Source organism: Rhinolophus sinicus, chromosome 18 (genome assembly GCF_057876585.1).
Source record: "Rhinolophus sinicus isolate RSI-liver-muscle chromosome 18, RSI-T2T, whole genome shotgun sequence".
Classification (NCBI taxonomy): domain Eukaryota; kingdom Metazoa; phylum Chordata; class Mammalia; order Chiroptera; family Rhinolophidae; genus Rhinolophus; species Rhinolophus sinicus.
The window spans coordinates 78,071,528-78,091,810 of NC_142518.1; the positions used below are offsets into that span (position 1 = coordinate 78,071,528).

General features: G+C 40.4%; 1 protein-coding gene across 11 annotated transcripts in view; it reads right to left on the reverse strand.

Moving 5' to 3' along the window:
- AMOT (angiomotin) overlaps positions 1 to 20,283 on the reverse strand; it is a 90,433-nt gene that overhangs the window by 16,800 nt on the left and 53,350 nt on the right. For all 11 annotated transcript variants that reach the window (XM_074323485.2, XM_074323483.2, XM_074323484.2 and 8 more), the window contains 3 exons: positions 13,116 to 13,265; positions 12,172 to 12,362; positions 2,166 to 2,288 (listed from right to left, as the gene is read on the reverse strand). In XM_074323485.2, coding sequence (XP_074179586.2) covers positions 2,166 to 2,288; positions 12,172 to 12,362; positions 13,116 to 13,265 — 464 coding nt within the window. The remainder of the gene's footprint in view (positions 1 to 2,165; positions 2,289 to 12,171; positions 12,363 to 13,115; positions 13,266 to 20,283) is intronic.

Genomic DNA, 20,283 nt, shown 5'->3' on the forward strand with positions numbered 1-20,283 from the left:
TTTTCTCTGCACTAGTGCAACGTCTCACACCATGGGGAGATTCCATGGGAAACGGGCTTCTCCTCTGTTAACAGTTCTCCCGGGTCACAGGGCGCAGTGTCCTTGTGGGTATGCGGAGAGCTTTTGAAGTTTCAAAGCTCTTCCTCCACCAGATTCAGAGCTGGTGTGTTTCAGCAGCTCTGTTTACTCCTGCAGGGATCCGCCCAGATAGGTGGGGCCATGGGCGGGGTGAGCTGTGAGAGATGGCCCAGAGCAATGGAGGTGACCACTGCCACCGCCAGTCATGCTTCCACAGCTCCCTCCCCTTTGTCAGAACTAGTTGGGATGCGAGTCTTTGTCCGTGGTCCACAGTTCTCAGAACAGTAAATATTCTGTTCTTTTGATCTGACACTGCTACTGTTCTGCTTCTAGCACCGGGCAGGTGTGGGCCAGGCGAGCTCTAGGATGGTAGGGAGGGGGCAGCTAGTCTCAGTGCCTAAGTGTTCCATTCTCTGCTCGGTAGTGAGGGCTTAAACCACCATTTTCAGCCTTCTTCCCTCAGTCTTTTCTCTGAGGTTTCTGCCATAAGCTTTGGGTTCAGCCACGTTTTATGCTGTCCCCTCAGCCCTGTGGGCCATAAATGGAGCCCTAGCAGTCTGAGCTCTTCTGTCTCCCGCAGCTGCAGTAGTTCCAGGATGCAGCGAGCTCAGATCACTGAGCTAGGTCCATCTCCGCACTTCTCCCTTCCCTCATCCCCCGCTCGTGCAATTCGCCCTCCTTTAGGTGAATTCAGTAATGGGCCTCTTCATCTTCCTTGTCTGCTGTGCAGGGAGTCCTTTGTGGAGTTATAGTTGTTCGATTAGTTGTAAATTCCAGGGGAGATTTACAGAGGCTCACCTCACAGCACCATTTTGATGATGTCTATCCTTTTTTTTTATATATAATGGTAAGTGTTGATTAATTAAGAGTCATGTTTTGTTTTTTTGTTTTTAAGATTTTTTTTTATTGGGGAAGTGGAACAGGACTTTATTGGGGAACAGTGTGTATTTCCAGGAATTTTTCCAAGTCAATTTGTTGTCCTTTCAATCATAGTTATGGAGGGTACATTTCAGCTCCAGGTCCAATTGCCGTTTTTAGTTGCAGGAGGTGCAGCCCACCATCCCTTGTGGGAGTTGAGGAGTCAAACTGCCAACCTTGTGGTTGAGAGTCTGCGCTCCTACCATCTGAGCCATCTTGGAGCTCAGTGGCAGCTCAGCTCAAGGTGCCGTGTTCAATCTTAATTGTAGGGGGCAGAGCCCACCATCCCTTGTGGGAGTCGAGGAGTCTAATCAGTAACCTTGTGGTTGAGAGCCCACGCTCCACACAACTGAGTCATCTGGGAGTTCAGCGGTAGCTCAGCTCAAGGTGCCGTGTTCAATCTTAGCTGCAGGGGGTGGAGCCCACGATCCCTTGTGGGAGTCGTGGAGTCAAACTGGCAACCTTGTGGTTAAGAGCCCCCTGTGCCATGTCGGAATCGAACCGGCAGCCTTCGGCATTAGGAGCACAGAGTTCCAACCTCCTGAGCCACCAGGCCGTTCCCTGTGCTACATTTTTTTTAAATGCCATTCTGCACACCCAAATGGATAGAACAGAGCATCCAGGAGTTGTTGCTTAAACTTTAGGAAGCCAAAGTAAAAAATTGGTGAAAAGAAAGACCATATATGAGAGTAAACCAATGTAGTTGGTGCTCTAGTAAATAATCTGAGTCCACAGAAACAACGTAGTCAGTGAGGAGATCTTCTACAAATGGGCCACAACCTTCAAGTAATAAATAAATGATCACGAGTTTATAAGAGACATGAGGTGCAGCATGAACGGACGTTCTTTTACTGAGCATTCTGCTGTATAACAGGGTTGAGGTGCAGTGCTAGAAAGATACCAGCAATTTAGTTCTGGCAGAGGGCAGATGGAAAGCAATTACCATTGCCAATGGGGAAAGCAACACTACTTGGAATTCCACAGTAAGTGGGAATGATCAAGATAAAAGTCATTGTATCTCAAATCCTAAGTAACAGGCTGGCAGGGATGCAGAGGTGGGGAGAGGCTACATTATCAGGTTTCCCAGTTGTGAATGAAGATGCTTGCCCTTCACTAATGGTCTCCACACCAACTTCTCAGATTCACCAGGGTCCAGATCAACATTTTACCTGCCCTCCATGTCAAGGCAACGCTTGTTGGCCATCAAGATTTCTTCCTCCTCCTTCTGGATGCGAGCTTCTAGAGCTGTGTCATAGCTAGTGTTAGGAGAGTGGCTTATGACTGTTGTGTCCCTGGGAAGAAAAACAGCAGTACTGATAATGGAAGGGCAGCAAAATCAATGAATCCTATCTCCTCCCTAAGTCAAAGGTATTGCTGGGATAGCCCTAAGCTGAAATCAAACTCATTAGCAATGGTTGGTTTCTCGGTGACTTACTGATAAGAGCCTCCAAGATAGGAAAGTTCAGCTTTCACAGCTAGAAGAGGTTAGTGGCATGGAAATAACTGCAAATGTCAGTAAGGGATTTTCTGAGAAGTGCATGGGTTTGCTTTCAGAACTAAACAGACAGCCTTTCAAAAGCTTCTGGTTTTTAGATCACGGCCAGGCAATAGGAAGATATTTATATTTCCACTTCATATTATTTATATTACATATAAGGTATTATATATTTCCACCTTATTCTCAGGTCAGTAATGAAATGGAAAAAGCTAGACTTTAAAGGAAGTCAGAGTATGTATTAAATAGCTATTGCAACAAATGAATAGCAGTAACTACACCCAAGTGCTAGAAACAAACTATAGACATGTCAACAAGTAGGGCACATGAGCTGAGTGAGAAGCAGGGCCTTTGAGTCAGTGCCATGTGATTCCTATCTAACCTTCATCTGAAATATTGTACTGTCAAACTACCGAGTATCCCCCAACTAAGTGACTGTTCTCTTGCCAGAGTCCCAACTGCAAAGAGAGACCATCATGTTCCATCTGAAAGTGTCTCAGGCCATAGACTCAAAGACTAATAAGGAGAAAAGTCGTGTGTGTGTTTGTGTTTGTGTGTGTGTGTGATAGAGAGAGTGAGAGAGAAAGAGAGAAGAAGAAGAAGAAAATAAAGAAGAGTCTAGTCCTCATGTCTAAACAGGCTCATGTCTAAACAGTACAAGTCAAAGAAAAACGGAAATCCTTAATCCTGCTGATAAGTGAGGTCATACATCTTTCTTTAGTTCATTTACAACTAGTGACAGAGAAAACAGGGAAAAGAATGAAGAAAACTGGAACTTACTTGAGTAACATGGAGGGAGAGAAAAAGATTAGGAAGAATATTGATGTAATTATATTGCTATTAAAGGAAATGAGACAATAGGCTGGGTAAACAATGAACTGGCACTGCTTCATTATATTTCCTATGAGAAAAAGGATCTGTGGGAGAACTCCAAGCATATTTTCTGCTGACAGCTAGCTGTGTTCTCTTAGCTTAGAGATTGTAACCAGTGCAGATGGGAGTAAAGGAGCAGTGGAATGAGGAGGCCTAAAGTTGGGAAATTTTGGTGTGCTACTCCAACAATACTGTTTCCCAAAATGCTTGCACCTTACATGCAAGGCTGAAACAATTTATTTGAATAGTGAAATAATTGGAGAGTAAGAAGGAGAAGGACTACAATGGCTGTCATCATTTGCTAAATTCAAAATATTTTAGCATCTCAGAATTCTACACTTGCTCTAGTGCAGTTTACTTGCTTGTAGTCCTACTTGGAAAGGTTTCTGTGTTCCAAAGTACCCAAGAGAAAGTGGCATTGTGTATTGCTGAGAGCATGGGCTCAGACTATAAACCACATCAGGGTCAAAACCCAGCTTTCCCAAGTACACTGCTACTAACAAACTCTATGAGCTTAGAAGTCAGTTAACTGTTCTGAGCCTCAGTCTCCTCATATGCAAAATGGGGAAAAAATAATTGTACCTATATGTCACGGGGTTTTAGGGAATAAAATTAAAGTATGCATGTAAAACACATAGTGCCATGTGGTAATTCTATTCTTAACTTTTTGAGGAACCTCCATACTGTTTTCCATAGTGACTGTACCAATTTACGTTCCCACCAACAGTGTATGAGGGTTCCTTTTTCTCCACAGCCTCTTCAACACTTGTTATTTGTTGTGTTGATGATAGCTATTCTAATAGATGTGAGGTGATAGCCCATTGTGGTTTTGAATTGCATTTCCCGAATAGCTAGTGAAGTTGAGCAGTTTTTCATATATCTGGTGGCCATTTGTGTGTCTTCTTGGGAGAAGTGTCTATTCAGGTTCTCTGCCCATTTTTTAACTGTATTGTCTGACTTTTTGTTGTTGAGTATATGAGTTCCTTATATATTTTGGATATTGGCCCCTTATTGGAGGCATTATTTGCAAATATCTTCCATTTGGTTTTTTGTTTGTTTTTTTGTTTGTTTGTTTTTTCTTTTCATTTTTTATTAGTTTCAGGTACAGAAAAACAATGTAATAGTTAGACATTTATCATTTATATCCCTCACACAGTGACAACCTCCCTCCCCCCATCCACTACCCCTCTGACATCGCACACAGCCATTACATTTCCACTGTCTCTATTCCTAATGCTGTACTCCACTTCTTGTAACTATATATATACATATATATGTGTATATATGTATATATATATATATATATATATATATATATATATATATATATATATACATACATAAAATTATAGTTGACATTCATTATTGTTCAACTTCAGCTCAGGTGTACAGTACAGTGATCAGGCATCTACATCATCCCTGAGGTGGTCTCTCTAATGAGACAAGTGTCCTTCGGGTACCCTACAAAATCTTTATAACATTATTGATTACATTCCCCAAATTGACTGTCATTTTCCCGTGGCAATCTTGTGGTTACCGACTGTGCTTTCTAATCCCCTCACCTTCCTCCTTATCCCCAACCCCCCATCTAGCTACCCTCAGTTTTTTATCTATGTCTCTGAGACTGTTTCTGATTAGTTCATTCATTTATTTTTCTTTAGATTCCACATATAAGTGAGATCATATGGTATTTGTCTTTCTCTGTCTGCCTTATTTCACTTAACATAATATTCTCCAGGTGCATCCATGTTGGTGCAAATGATAAGATTTCATTCTTCTTTATGGCTCCATAATACTCCATTATATAAATGTATCAGTTTCTTAATCCAGTCATCTACCAATGGGCATTTTGGTTGTTTCCATGTCGTGGCTATTGTGAATAATGCTGCAATAAACATAGTGGTGCATAAATTTTTTGAATTAGAGTTTTGGATTTCTCTAGATAGATACCTAGGAGTGGAATTGCTGGATCATAAGGTAGTTCTGTTTTCAGATTTTTGAGATACCTCCATACTGTTTTCCATAGTGGCTGCACCAATCTGCAACCCAACCAACAGTGCACAAGGTTTCCCTTTTCTCCACATTCTCCACAACAAGCCAGCATTTGTTGTCTGTTGATTTCTGATGATAGCCGTTTTGACTGGGGTGAGGTGTTATCTCATTGTGGTTTTTATGCCTCTTTGTTTATTGATGGTTTATTTTGCTGTGCAGAAGCTTTTTGATTTGATATTGTCCCATTCATTTATTTTCACTTTTACTTCTCTTGACTTTGAGGTCAAATTTATAAAATCTCCTTTGAACCCAAGGTCTGATAGGTGATTGGATAAAGAAGATGTGGTACATATATACAATGGAGTATTACTTGGTCATAAGAAAAGATGAAGTACTGCCATTTGCAACAACATGAATGGATATTTACACTATCATGCTAAGCGAAATAAGTCAGACAGAAAAAGTCAAGAACCATATGACTTCACTTATATGTGGGATATAAAACTGAAAGCAACAAAGGAAGACAAACAAACAAAGAAACAAAAACTCATAGGCATAGACAACAGTTGAGAAGTTACCAGAGGGTAAGAACTGATTCTGGGTGATGAATACACAATGCAATATATAGATGATGTATTATAGAACTGTACACTTGAAACCTATATAATTTTACTAACCAATGTCACCCAATAAATTTAATTTAAAATAATATAAAAAATAATCTAATTCTTTAAAAAACATAGTGCCACACACAGGATTGGACATACACAGTAAAAACACTCAACACATGTATCTATTATTAGGAGAGAAAAGTATAGGTAGAAGAGAAAAACATTCAAGAGAGTATGACTTGATAGAATTCCAGGTCTTGGTATCACCCTGGAGGTATTCCTGCAGTGCAGAGTTCCAGTGTGATGGCTGAAGCTTCAGAGCCAGGCCTCTCTAAAAAGTGTATGGTATCTATGGATACTGGGCACTTGAGCATACAGGTTGTCACTGGGGGAGCAGTGCTGGCTTACTGCCACATTCATTGCATAAAAGACCATTTGGGGGATTCAGAGCCCTGCCAGCTAATTGATATGGACATTGTGAGCTCCTCAGAAATGTGGGGCACTTAGTGAATTCCTACAGAGCTGCCAGGATGCCTTCAACATCAATTTTCCTTCTGGAAGACTGGGGCTAAGTCAATGGCTTAGGTAAAAGCAAGCAAACACAGTGTTTGAAGGAGCAATGTGACCTGCTAACTTGCAATACTGTGAGATGAACCTTAAGTACCTCAGTAGAAACAAGCTGGGCTTGAAAACACAACCTGCAAACCCCAAAACCTATATCCCTGAATTTGACATCCTCCGTCTCAAATCCTTAAGTAAACAATTTCTGGCAACTATCCCTCTAGTCATCTTCTCTCTCCTTCCTTTCTTCAACAAAGTAATCCCCATCACTTTACTTACATTGCTGTCTAGAATGTCACCCATGACCTCCTAATTAAAACAGCTAAAGGCCTTTTAAACTTCAGGTCCATCTTTTCATATTGGTAGCATCCTTTTGTTTATTTAATATATGAATTCAACCATGAGTAGAGCACTGTGTTTGAAGTTACTGGGAGGTTGGAGAGTGGCTAGACATGTGTAATACTAGTCGCTGTCTGTAGGAAACTTGTAAGGGGAGACAAAAATGTAAATGATTAACGACTACAGAAATGAGTTTGGACTTTAACAGGCATTAAAAATTTTTAGAGCTTTCAAGGTGAACGAAATGATCCCAGCTGTGTTAGGAAGATAGCATTATCTTTTGCTGAAACGTGACAGAGGGGTTATAGAAGCATATAATACAATTGGACAGAACAGTCAGAAAGGTTATATTCCCAGAAAGGTAATAATCCCAACAAAAGATAATGAAAACAAGAACCAGTGACGTGGCAAGGGAAATGGAAACAGACTACAGAAGGCAGACTTGCTAGAACTTGGAGACTGTTTAAATGTGTGTGTTGGAGAGGGAAGAATGAATGAGAACTTTGTTGTTTCTAATTCAAATGACTAGAAAAAACGGCATACTGCTCATTTTCTGAGATAGGAAACAATGGAGAGATTTTTTTTTCCAAAAAGCACTATAATGGGTTTTGATTTTAGGTACATTGGAGTTAAAGTGTCTTATGAATAGTCATATGACAATGTCCAACAAGTTGCTGAGCATTCTAACTTTAATCTTGGAGATGTCAGAGTTACTATTTGAAGCTATAGTACAGAACAAGATAACTAAGATAGAATGCAAAATGAGAAGAAAGTCAAGGATGGACATTGAGAAAGGCCTACAATAAAGGAAAAGGTAGACAAGTGTAATGTGTGTGACCAGGTTCCACTTCCTGCTTTTCCTTTCTTCCTTCTTTCCCAGATTTACTTCACCCAAATGAAACATTGCACATTCTGAGAAAGGAAACAACCTGATTTAATAAATGTTAACCTATAAATTACATGGTTGATCAGGTATTTTATTTTATCCTTTTGCTGATCTTCAAAAATAAATTCACCATTTGTGAGCTGAAACTAAAAATCTGCAGTGCCAAATCACTTCTTCTGGGCTTGAACTCTACTGTGTAATAATTTTCCTCATCTATATTAAGCACCTGGGGGGAATCTCTAGGGACACAATAATATGGAGTTGTAATATAGGCCCTATTATTGTGATTATTTATAATATTTCTAAATGACTAAATAAGCCTCAAATAGTAACTCTTAAACAGGCAATAATCCCTATTTCATCATCTTTGAAATTGTATCTGGGAGGCAGCAGATTATAGTAGTTAAAGTGTCAAAAATGTATTTAATTCCCAGTTCTTCCACCTCTTAGTAGCTGTGTGGAATCTTGGGCAAACTAGTTAACCTGTGCCTCAGTTTCCCTATCTATAGAATCAATAATAGTACTTATCTCAAAGAATTAGTGTGAGGATGAGCAATAACTGTAAAGTGGTTAGAAGAGAAACTTGTACAGTAAACACTACATGTGATTTCTTACATGAACATCTTTCCCTTTGATAAGAGGTATTTCATAGTATCAGTGCTAGAAGGGCTATAAATAGATCACCTAATATGTCTTCTCACCTGAGGAAATACAGTTGTTTATTCTTCTATTAAAATCTGTATTTTATTATTCACAAAGCCAAACACTGGAAACAATCCAAATATCCATCATCATGTGAATATGTGAATAACTGGTAAATCCATATCATGGAACACTTCTCAGCAATAAAAAGAAATAAACCATTGATATATGCATGAACTTGGATGAATCTCAAAATAATTATGCTGATTGAAAAAAGTCAAACAAAAAAGTACATACTATATGGCTCCTTTTATATGACATTCTAAAAAAGGCAAAATTATAATGACAAAAAACAAATTAGTTGTTGTCTGGGGTTAGGCATGGGAGGAAGGGATCAAGTTAAAGGGGCACAAAGACAATTTAGAATGTGTTTGCTATCTTGATTGTGGTGGTGGCTACATAATTGTATACACTTACTAACATTCATCAAACCATACACTTAAAGTAGGTGATTTTAAATATGTAAATAATACCTTAATTGAAAAAAAAATTTACAAATACCAGTGATACCATCCAAACTACATGTCCTAATTGGGCAACCTGTTATTTACCTATGAGCTATTATGTTGGGAATATATTAAGTTTCAGATACTAGCAGAATATATAGAAACCAAGCAGGCCATTAAAATGGGCACTAGATTTAGGAATTTCAATTATAGAGTTAAAAGTCATCTCCTTCCTTATTTCATTTTTTTTTCCTCCTTCCTTTTTTCTTTCCTTCCTTCCTTACTCAAATATGTGTTGGGCACTTTCTATCCTGGGCACGTAAAAATTATTTTGGAAGAAAATAGAAAACCGTATAAAGCTTCTACCATAAAAAGAGACAGAGCAGAACCTTCACCAATACCTATATTTAGGGTGGGAGGAGGGAGAGTGAAACCACTGAACAGAAAAGGAATAGCAGGAGATGTTGAAAGGGAAGGCAGAAGCACCCACAGGTTCTGAAACAAAGTTTTCTGAATGTTACCTTACAAATTTGAAATCTCGTAAAGAAAAAAAGGAGAAGGAAACCAATTTCCATGGCAGAGCAGTAAGAGGCACTATCTTTGGAAACATAGAATAATTCCAGAAACAGAGGGGTCTGGAGGAATCACCTAGTCCAATTCTCTCTTTGTATATAATTTAAATACATACCTCAATCTCTCAATCTCTCCCATGGGTTGGATTAATAGGCATGCAAAAGGTACAGAGTCCAGATACGGAACATTTGCCTGAGGAACTATCTCAAGGTGTCCCTTCTAGGGGGAAACTGGCTGCTTTTTACCATATTAAATGATAAGCATGCACATTTTACTGAAAACAGTGACTGCATGGAAACTTTCTAACTGGAGATTTAAAGGAATTTGGTTTAAATTAAATCTACCTTTTTGTTTTGTGTGTTCATTCATTTTGCTCTTTAGATTCCACATATAAACGAAATCATATGGCATCTGTCTTTCTCTGTCTGACTTATTTCATGTAGCATAATACCCTCTAGGTCCACCCATGTAGTTGCAAATGGTTAAGATTTCATTCTTTTTTATGGCTGAATAGTATTCTATTGTATATAATGGACCACCTCTTCTTTATGCAATCATCTATCAATGGGCACTTAGGTTGCTTCTGTATCTTGGCTATTATAAATAACGCTGCAATGGACATAGGGGTGGACATAGGGACATCTATCTTTTCAAATTAGTGTTTTGGATTTCTTTGGATAAATACCCAGAAGTGAAACTTCTGGTCATAAGGTAGTTCTATTTTTAAATTACAAATTGAGGGTTACCAGATCGGAGGGGGGTTGGGAGACTGGGTAAAAAGTTAAAGGGATTAAGAAGTACAAATTGATAGTTACAAAACAGTCATGGGCATGTAAAGTATAGCACAAGAAATATAGTCAATAATATTGTAATAACTATGTATGATGCCAGGTGGATACTAGACAAATTAGGGGATCACTTCATAAATTATATAAATGTCTAATCACTATGCTGTACACCTGAAACTAATATAATATTGAATGTCAACTGCAACTGAAAAATAAAAACTAAGTTAAAAATTAATTAATTAAATATACCTTGTGGGAACCAACAGATTCCGGAAAGAAATCCATTTGAAGGGGGGGTTCCCCCAATACTCAAAACTTTCCAGGGAGAAAGGCAGGGGGGTCATTTATTTATACCAGGCCCCAGTGACAACCTCCTGCCTTTCCTGCATTTTGACCTGGAGTCTATTCTGAAGTCAGTTTCAGCAGTGAACCTCCTGGTACCAAGAACCCTGGCTTCCCAACACTTTCTCACACTGCACACCATCATGAACCACATCTTTCTAAGTTTCTTCCCAAAGATGACAAAACTACCTTGCATTTCCTTTTCACTGTTAGGGTTTCCTGAATAAGTTCTGAACAACTGTTGCACACAGGTGTTTTTGTGGAAGCTATCACCTTAAATTAGAATTAATTCTACTTCTAATCTACCTACAAACTTCTTGAACATCTTTTAGCACAGATGGGATTTCTGTGCACTCTATTACTATACTAGCATGTACTGAGCACATTGCCCTCAGAAAACAAAGGCAGGTAAGATTAAACCCATGAGGGCCTCAAAATCAAGACACAGGTGACTTTAATCTATTTAATAAGGTTTATATGGGATATCTGGGGAAACATTAAGATGTCTTCCTAGAGAATTGGGAGTAGGTTCACAAACTACCAGTCCATCTCTTAAGCACTGACCTCCCTCTAATTTGGCATGAGAAGGACTTGAAACCAAACGTATCCCCTACCCCCTCCACACACACAACCCAGCCCAAAGTCTGCCAAGCGCTTCCAGACTCTGCCAGCTCACGGTATTTAGGATAATGCTAAAAACAGTACTGTGGTTCTTAATTAAGTTTCTGGATAGAGACGTAGCTGGGTGCAGTATGCTACAGCCAAACTTAGATACCCAAAGCCAGACCAAGGCAGTCTATATCCCCATAACCCTGTCACCTCCTGATTTGAATTTAGTTTTTGTCATTGTTTCTTTCTTTCCCAACTGATGATTATGAACAGCAGTGAGACAAACTGGATAAGAGCACTGTTTCCTACAAAGATCAATAATTAATGTTTACAATGTAAAAAGTGGAACAAATAAGAAGCAAAAAGTTTTAAAAATCCTCCTGCTACTTTCTCTCCGTTACCAAATGGAATGTGACTACTTACATGAGATTCACTCATGGACAGAGAATGTAGCCTTTAAATATAGACCTTCTCAAAGGGCAGGGATCAATTCATGTTCAGCACAGCCTTTGGCATATCTTGGACGAGCCAGAGCTATCAAATGGGCAGCCACTCCTGAGTGACATTTAGTTTCTGAGTGGCATTTCTCTGGAGAGGCTTTTCACTCCAGTCCAAGGGTTAAACAAAGAAACCTACATATGTGGCTAAAAGAAACTGGCAAAGTAGGTGTGCAAACATTCAGTTGATCCCATCTGCGATTGTTCTGGCTCTTGAGGAAAGCTGAACTACGACGCCAATAAGTTTATAAGTAACTTTCATTTTCAAATCCCTGCCCCTCTGCCCCCACAGTCATTCAGTCCCTGCATAACCAATACAAGAAAACACACTTAAGTAGAACCTGCGGGGGGGGGGGGGCAGAAGAAACAAAAAAACCTGGAAAATCTATTAATCAGTCACCTTTCTTTTCTCCCTGCCCCCCATGCCTTTCAAGGAATGACTCTACTAGCCAAGTACTTACCTCTGAGCAGCTACAGTTGCAGCAGCATCCAGAGCAAAATGTCTCATTACATTCTCCTCTAAATACTTCTGCTCCCACTTAGTCATATCAGCTTCCAGAGCCAGGATCCTTTCTTCCTTCTCACGAAGGAGCTCCATAAGTGCTACAGCATTGTATTCTGAAACATTGGTGGGCTGAGAGTTGCCCTGGCGCTGTTGGGAGAGACACCAAGATCCCTCAGATTAGTAAGAGAAGAAGCATCATAGCTGAGTCCAATTTGAAGAGCCCCTATGTTTGGAAAGGATTATTTCCCAAGCCACTTCAGTTTGAATTCTGATTCCAAAGCAAAAGGGAATTCAGACTTCCTTCCAAAGGCCACAAGACTTCCTATCTTTGGCTTGAATATGAGATTCCCTTGATCAGGAAAGGAGCTTGCCATATTAAATTGCCATGCTGCTCAAAAAGTGGATCAATGGTTTAAAAACCACCATCCCTGCCTGCCAGCATGGCACACAATAGAATTGAGAATTAAAAATCTAGGATTTGCTTTCTACCTTGCTCCTAATTTGATATGTGACTTTTCAGTGAGTCAGGCAACCTCTTCTGGGTCTTGATTTTCTATCATCTAAAAATGGGAAGGGGTATGGCCAGATGATTTCAAAAACCATTTTGAATGCTAAAATGATTAGGAGTCTATTTGCATAGCATCTTCACTTCTTATTGGGTCTACTGTTTCTGGGTTTCATATGAAAAATAAAAGGTGCAAGATAATAGGCATTAGGATTTTGCTCGGACAGGAAGCTAAAGATGCAGCCTTCATCATTACAATTGGGAGGCACTCTGGAATAAGATCAGGTGAGGCAAAAATCCTAAAGATGAGCAAGAGTGTGGTTTTTGTCTTCATGTAAAACACCAAGTGAAAAGTAAGCTGTCAGGAATACTTATTTTCTTTAAGATCTCCAAACCTGTTGAATTCTGAGGGATTCCAGTTCTCTCTCCAGTCGTGTCCGGAGACGATGCTCCAGCTGCTCACGTTTTTCACATGCTGCCTGGAGCTGTACAAGAGCCTGCTGCATCTTCTCCACCTTGTCTACATATACCTGCTTCTTTTTCAGCTGAAAAATCAGAGTCACAAGATGAAAGGAAAAGAACAACAGGGTCAGTTATGCAGCCCCCAAATCCAGCCCTTTGTTTAGATCTTTGTGTCCAGCTCCAAAAGAGAAAGAATGGCAAGAAGATTCTTCATGAGTAGCAGGCTGCCTTGTATTTATCATACAGAAAATGTGACAAAGAATAGGAATTAGGAGCCCCTTTTTAATCTCTTCCTCCTTCCCCATCTCTATGTCTTCCCCAAGTCTATTCCCCCCAGCAGAGTCTAAGACAGACTCTACTGAAGGAAGTAATAGTTGATGGCAAGCTCTTAAGATTCCCATTTATAGATGTCCTCACCTCTGCTCTTCTTCACTCTAAACTGGAGTATTCTAGGGAAAAGTATATCTTACTTTGGCCATTATAGTAGAGACATGCTTACAAAATAGTAAACTACAGAACAACGAGCATGGAGAATCACCTGAAATCTAGCTGAAAAGAAGTCCTACAACTAAGGGTATACAGAAAAGAAACCATCTCGAGAGTGGTAGGATAGGTAGAGAAGCAGAATGGGCTGGTCCCATACCTATATGTGGGGGTTAAAATTCGGGAGGGCTATCTCAACTGTGTAGGTCCCCCTTGAGGAGCGAGGCATCCCAGCCCCACATTAGACTCCCTAGCCCAGGGTTCCAGTGCCAGGAAGTGAAGTCCCCATAGCTCCTGGCTGTGAAAACCACCAGCAATTGTGGCAGAGTGAGATGGAGGGCTGCTGAAGTCACACGTGTTCCTCTTAAAGGGCCTGTGCATGGACTCACTCACTAACAGATTTGCTTGCTCTGAGCGCCAGCACCAGGGGCAGTAGCTTGAAAGGTGCCAAAGACATACGGGAAGGAGCTGAGTTGTCTGTCTTCAGGGCAAGGGCTGGAGGAGCAGATTTCTCCCAGACAGAAGTGCTGGCAGAAGCCATTGTTCCTTTGTTGAGCTGTCCCCTCTGCCCAGCATGCAGACACAGCACTCACCATATCTGAGTCTCCATCAACCTGGCTAATACCTTTCCTCAGGCTTGGTGATTCCCTAAGACCCTGCCCCACCCAAATTTCAGGCACACCCAAGCCACTTCCAGTGTTTTTTCCATACAAAAGACCTTTCCTGGCTCATGCTGTAGATTTTTCTAAAATGTCTCAAAGCTTCACAAACCCCAAACAAGCAGCATCTGGTCTTGATGTACCCTGTACCTCTTGGTAAGCAGCCCCAAGCCCGGCACTAGTGGCAGCTGGTCTCAGTTCATGGCTTGGCCTCTTGAGGCATGTCAAAGCCCAGAGCGGGTGGCTACCATCTGTGGATTGCTTTGGGGCTTATACCAGGTAGCCCCAGGCAGGACACAGGCTGCAAAAGAACTTGGTCTGTGGTAGGGCCACTCCAAGGAGTCCTCAGGGCTGGCATGCCTGACTGCTGGCTTCAGACTCAGTCGGAGCACCACCCAGCTGCCTCTGCACATGACAAACCCAAGGCGTAGACTGGGAAGGCACCAGAGCCCTGCTAAAATAAATCATGCTCCATAGGGTCAGCCCCTGCGCAACAATTTCTCCACTGTAGTCATGGCCAGTCCTCACAAACAATCATCCCAAGGGTCAATCCCTCCCACTGAGGTGCAAACAGCAACCAAGGCTCAAATACAATAGGAGGAAACACACAAGCCACCCAAGTGAAACACCTAAAGTACCAGCTCAGGTGATCAGGGAGACTGTGCCAATGAACCCCACAGGACACCTATTACATGAGGCTACTCTACTAAGACTGGACGACAGAGCAGCCCTACCTAATACAGAGAAACAAACACAAGCAGGAAGCCAAAACAGGAATACAAAAAAAACATGTCCCCAATGAAAGAGCAGAACAAAGCTGCAGAAAAAGAACTAAACAAAATGGAGACAATCTAACATATGCAGTGTTCAAAGCACTGGTTATAAGGATGCTCAATGACCTCAGGGAGAACTTCAGCAAAGAAATAGGAAACACAAAAATGGAGATAGGAGCCATAAAAAAAGGAACCAGTCAGAAATGAAGAGTACACTAACTGAAATAAAGAATAAGTCAGAGGGAATCAACAGTACATTAAATGAACCAGAGGATCAAATCAGCAATTTAGAAGTTAAGGAAGCAGAAAGTACCCAATCAGAACAGCAAAAAGAAAAAAAAAAGAATCCAAAAAATTGAGGACAGTTTAAGAGGCCTCTAGGACAACATCAAACATACCAACATTTGCATCATAGGGATACCAGAAGGAGAAGAAAGGGAGCAAGGAATTGAGAACCAATCTGAAGAAATAATGACTGAAAACTTCCCTAACCTGGTAAAGGAAATGGGCCTACAAGCCAGGGAAGCACAGAGAATCCCAAACAATGAAGCCAAAAAGGCGCACACCAGGACACATCATAGTTAAAATGCCAAAGGTTAAAGACAAAGAGGGAATCTTAAAAGCAGCAAGAGAAAAGCAGTTAGTTACCTACAAAGGAGGCCCATAAGACCTCCTTTTTCTCAACAAAAGCTTTTCAGGACAGAAGGGATTGGCACAAAATATTTAAAGCGAAAAAAAAAAAAAAAAAAAAGGACCTATACCCAAAATTACTCTACCCAGCAAAGCTATCATTCAGATAAAGAGCTTCTCCTATAGGAAAAAGCTAAAGGAGTTCCTCACTACCAAATCAGTATTACAAGGAATGTTACAGGGAATTCTTAAGACAAAAAAAAAAAAATCAACATTATAAATAATAAAATGGCAATAACTACATAATCTATCAAAAATTACCTTTTTCTCTTTACATTTCTTTTTTTTTAATTTATTTTTTAAATTTCTTGGGGTGACAATTGTTAGTAAAATTACATAGATTTCAGGTGTACAATTCTGTATTACATCATCTATAAATCCCATTGTGTGTTCACCACCCAGAGTCAGTTCTCCTTCCATCACCATATATTTGATCCCCTTACCCTCATCTCCCAACCCCCACCCTCCTTACCCTCTGGTAACCACTAAACTATTGCCTGTGTCTATAAGTTTCTATTTCTCATTTGTTTGTCTTCTTCTTTTCTTGTTTTTGGTTTATATACCACATAGTAGTCAAATCACATGGTTCTCTGCTTTTTCTGTCTGACTTATTTTGCTCACCATTACACTCTCAAGATCCATCCATGTTGTCACAAATGTTCCTATATCATCTTTTCTTACCGCCGAATAGTATTCCATGGTGTATATATACCACAACTTCTTTATCCATTCATTTATCGAAGGACATTTTGGTTGTTTCCATGCCTTGGCCACTGTAAACAACGCTGCAATGAACATTGGAGCAGACGTGTCTTTATCTCTAAATGTTTTCAGATTTTTGGGGTAGATACCCAGGAGAGGGATTGCTGGGTCATATGGCAATTCCAGTCGTAATTTTTTGAGGAACCTCCACACTGCCTTCCATAACGGCTGCACCAGTCTGCATTCCCACCAACAGTGTATGAGGGTAACTTTTTCTCCACAGCCTCTCCAACACTTGTTACTATTTGTCTTGTTGATGATACCCATTCTGACTGGGGTGAGGTGATATCTCATTGTGGTTTTGATTTGCATTTCTCTGATGATTAGTGATGTTGAGCATTTTTTTATATGTCTATTTGCCATTTGTATGTCCTCTTTGGAGAAATGTCTCTTCAACTCCTCTGCCCATTTTTCAATTGGGTTGTTTGTTTTTTTCTTGTTGAGTTGCATGGGTTCCTTGTATATTCTGGATATTAGCCCCTTATCGGAGGCACTGTTTGCAAAAATCTTCTCCCATTCAGTTGGTGGCCTCTTTATTTTGTCAATGGTTTCTTTTGCTGTGCAGAAGCTTTTAAGTTTCATATAGTCCCATTTGTTTATTTTACCTTTTACTTCCATTGCCTTTGGAGGCAAATTCATAAAATGCTCTTTGAACCCAAGGTCCATAAGTTTAGTACCTATGTTTTCTTCTATGCACTTTATTGTGTCAGGTCTTATGCTTAAGTCTTTGATCCATTTTGAATTAACTTTGGTACATGGTGACAAATAGCAGTCCAGATTCATTCTTTTGTACGTGGCTATCCAATTCTCCCCGCACCATTTATTGAAGAGGCTGTCTTTGCTCTATTGTATGTTTTTAGCTTCTTTGTCAAAAATTATCTGTCCATATTTATGTGGTTTTATTTCTGGGTTCTCAATTCTATTCCATTGGTCTATATGTCTGTTTTTCAGCCAATACCATGCTGTTTTGATTACTGTAGCCCTGAGGTACACGCTAAAGTCAGGAAGTGTGATACCTTCATTATTGTTCTTTTTTCCTAAGATTGCTTTGGCTATTCGGGGTCTTTTGCAGTTCCAAACAAATCTGATGATTTTTTGTTCTATTTCTTTAAAAAATGCCATTGGGATTTTGATGGGGATTGCATTGAATCTGTATATTGCTTTGGGTAATATGGCCATTTTAACTATGTTGATTCTTCCAATCCATGAGCATGGAATGTGTTTCTTTTTCTTTGTGTCTTCTTCAATTTCTTTCAAAAATGTCTTATAGTTTGCATCATATAGGTCTTTCACATCCTCGATTAAGTTTATTCCTAGGTGTTTAATTCTTTTTGCTGCAATTGCAAAAGGAATTGTTTTTTGTATTTATTTTTCTGAGATTTCATTGTTAGTATATAGGAAAGCAATGGACCTTTGTACGTTGATTTTGTAGCCAGCAACTTTACTGTATTCGTTGATTGTTTCTAATAGCTTTTTGGTGGAGTCTTCAGGGTTTGCTATATATAGCATCATGTCATCTGCAAAGAGTGATACTTTAAATTCTTCATTCCCAATTTGGATGCCTTTTATTTATTTCTCTTGCCTGATTGCTCTGGCAAGGACTTCCAACGCTATGTGGAAAAGCAGAGGTGATAGGGTACAGCCCTGTCATGTTCCTGAACGTAGAGCAAAGGGCTTCAGTTCTTCACCATTAATTATGAGATTAGCAGAGGGCTTGTCATATATGGCCTTTATTATGTTAAGGTATTTTCCTTTCATACCTATTTTCGTCGAAGTTCTCATCGACAATTTGTTTGAATATATTCTCTGTTCCCTTCTCTCTTTCTTCTCCTTCTGGTATGCCCATTATTCTTATATTGCTCTTTCTGATGGAGTCAGAAAGTTCTTGTAGAGTTCTATCATTTCTTTGAAGTCTCAAGTCTCCTTCTTCTTCCATCTGTGTGATTTCCAGGTTTCTATCTTCGATGTCACTGATTCTTTCCTCCATCTGGTTAACTCTACTACCTAAGCTGGTTATTTCCTTCTTAATTTCTTCTATTGAGTTCTTAATCTCCAGAAATTCTATTTGGTTCTTTTTTAAAATTTCAATCTCTTTCATAAAATGCTCATGCTGTTCTTTGATTGTGTTTCTGAGTTCATTTAATTGCCTATCTGTGTTTTCTTGCATCTCGTTGAGTTTTTTCAGAACTGCAATCTTGAATTCTCTGTCATTTAAGTCACATATTTCTGTATCTTTAAGTGCCTTTTCTGGAGATTATTCACTTTTTTTCTGAGCTATCTTGTTGCCTTGGTTATTCATGGCAATTACTGGTTTACTATTTCTCTTCCTAGACATCTACAGGAGTGGCTTCTGCAACAGGTTGATAGGAAGCGGTCTTTCTTTTGTTTTCCAGTACTTGTTGGTAGAATGTTTTATTTTTTCTCCGACGGCAGCTTATTTTTCTTCTCCCACACAGTAGTACTATGTTTTCTCTGCACTATTCCAGCTTCTCATACAATGGGGGGATTCCCTTGGAGATGGGCTTCTCCTCTGTTAATAGTTCGTCTAGGTCACAGGGCGCAGTGTCCCGGTGGGTATGCAGAGAGCTTTTGATGTTCCAAAGCTCTTCCAGCTCCAGATTCAGAGCCCGTATGTTTCAGCAGTTCTGTTTACTCCTGCAGGGATCTGCCCAGATAGGTGGGGTCAGGGGCGGGGTGAGTTGTGAGAGGTGGCCCAGAGCAATGGCGGCGACCACCAGCACAGCCGGTCCTGCTTCCACAGCTCCCTCTCCTTTGCTGGAACTAGTTGGGCTGAGAATTTGTGTCTGCAGTCCATAGTTCTCAGAATAGCAAACATTCTATTTTTTTTGTCTGACACTGCTACTGTTCTGTATCTAGCACCGGGCAGATGGGGGCAGGGTGAGCTCTGGGAGGGTAGGGAGGGGGCGGCTAATCTCAGTGCCTAAGGCTTCCATTCTCTGCTCGGCAGTGAGGGCTTAAACCATTGTTTTCAGCCTTCTTCCCTCAGTCTTTTCTCCGAGGTCTTTGCCGTGAGCGTTGGGTTCAGCCGTGTTATATGCTGCCCCCTCAGCCCTGTGGGCCATAAGCGGAGTACTAGCAGTCCGAGTTCTTCCCTCTCCCGCAGCTACAGTAGTTCCGGGAAGCAGTGAGCTCGGAGCACTGAGCTAGGTCTGCGTCTTGCGCCCGCGCAGCTCCGTCTCTGCACTTCTCCCTTCCCTCCTCCCCCTGCTCACGCAAATCTCCCACCTGTAGGTGATTTTGGTAGTGGGCCTCTTCGTCTTGCCTTTCTGCTGTGCAGGGAGTCCCTTGTGGAGTTTTTGTTGTTCCATTTGTTGTAAATTCCAGGGGAGCTTTACAGAGGCTCACCTCACGCCACCATTTTTCCTCGCAATCCAACAATTACTTTCAATGTAAGTGGATTAAATGTTCCAATCAAAAGATAGGGTGGCTGAATGGATAAGAAAACAAGACCCTTCCATATGCTGCCTACAAGAGACTCACTTCCAATCGAAAGACACACAGACTGAAAGTAAAGGGATGGAAAAAAGATATTTCATCAGAATTGAAACAAACAAAAATCTGGGATAGCCATACTTATACCAGACAAATTACACTTTAAAACAACGGCTATAACAAGAGACAAAGAAGGACCCAGTAATCCCCTTCTGGGTTTTAATCCAAAGAAACCGAAAACATTACTTCGAAGGGACATGGGCATCCATATGTTCATTGCA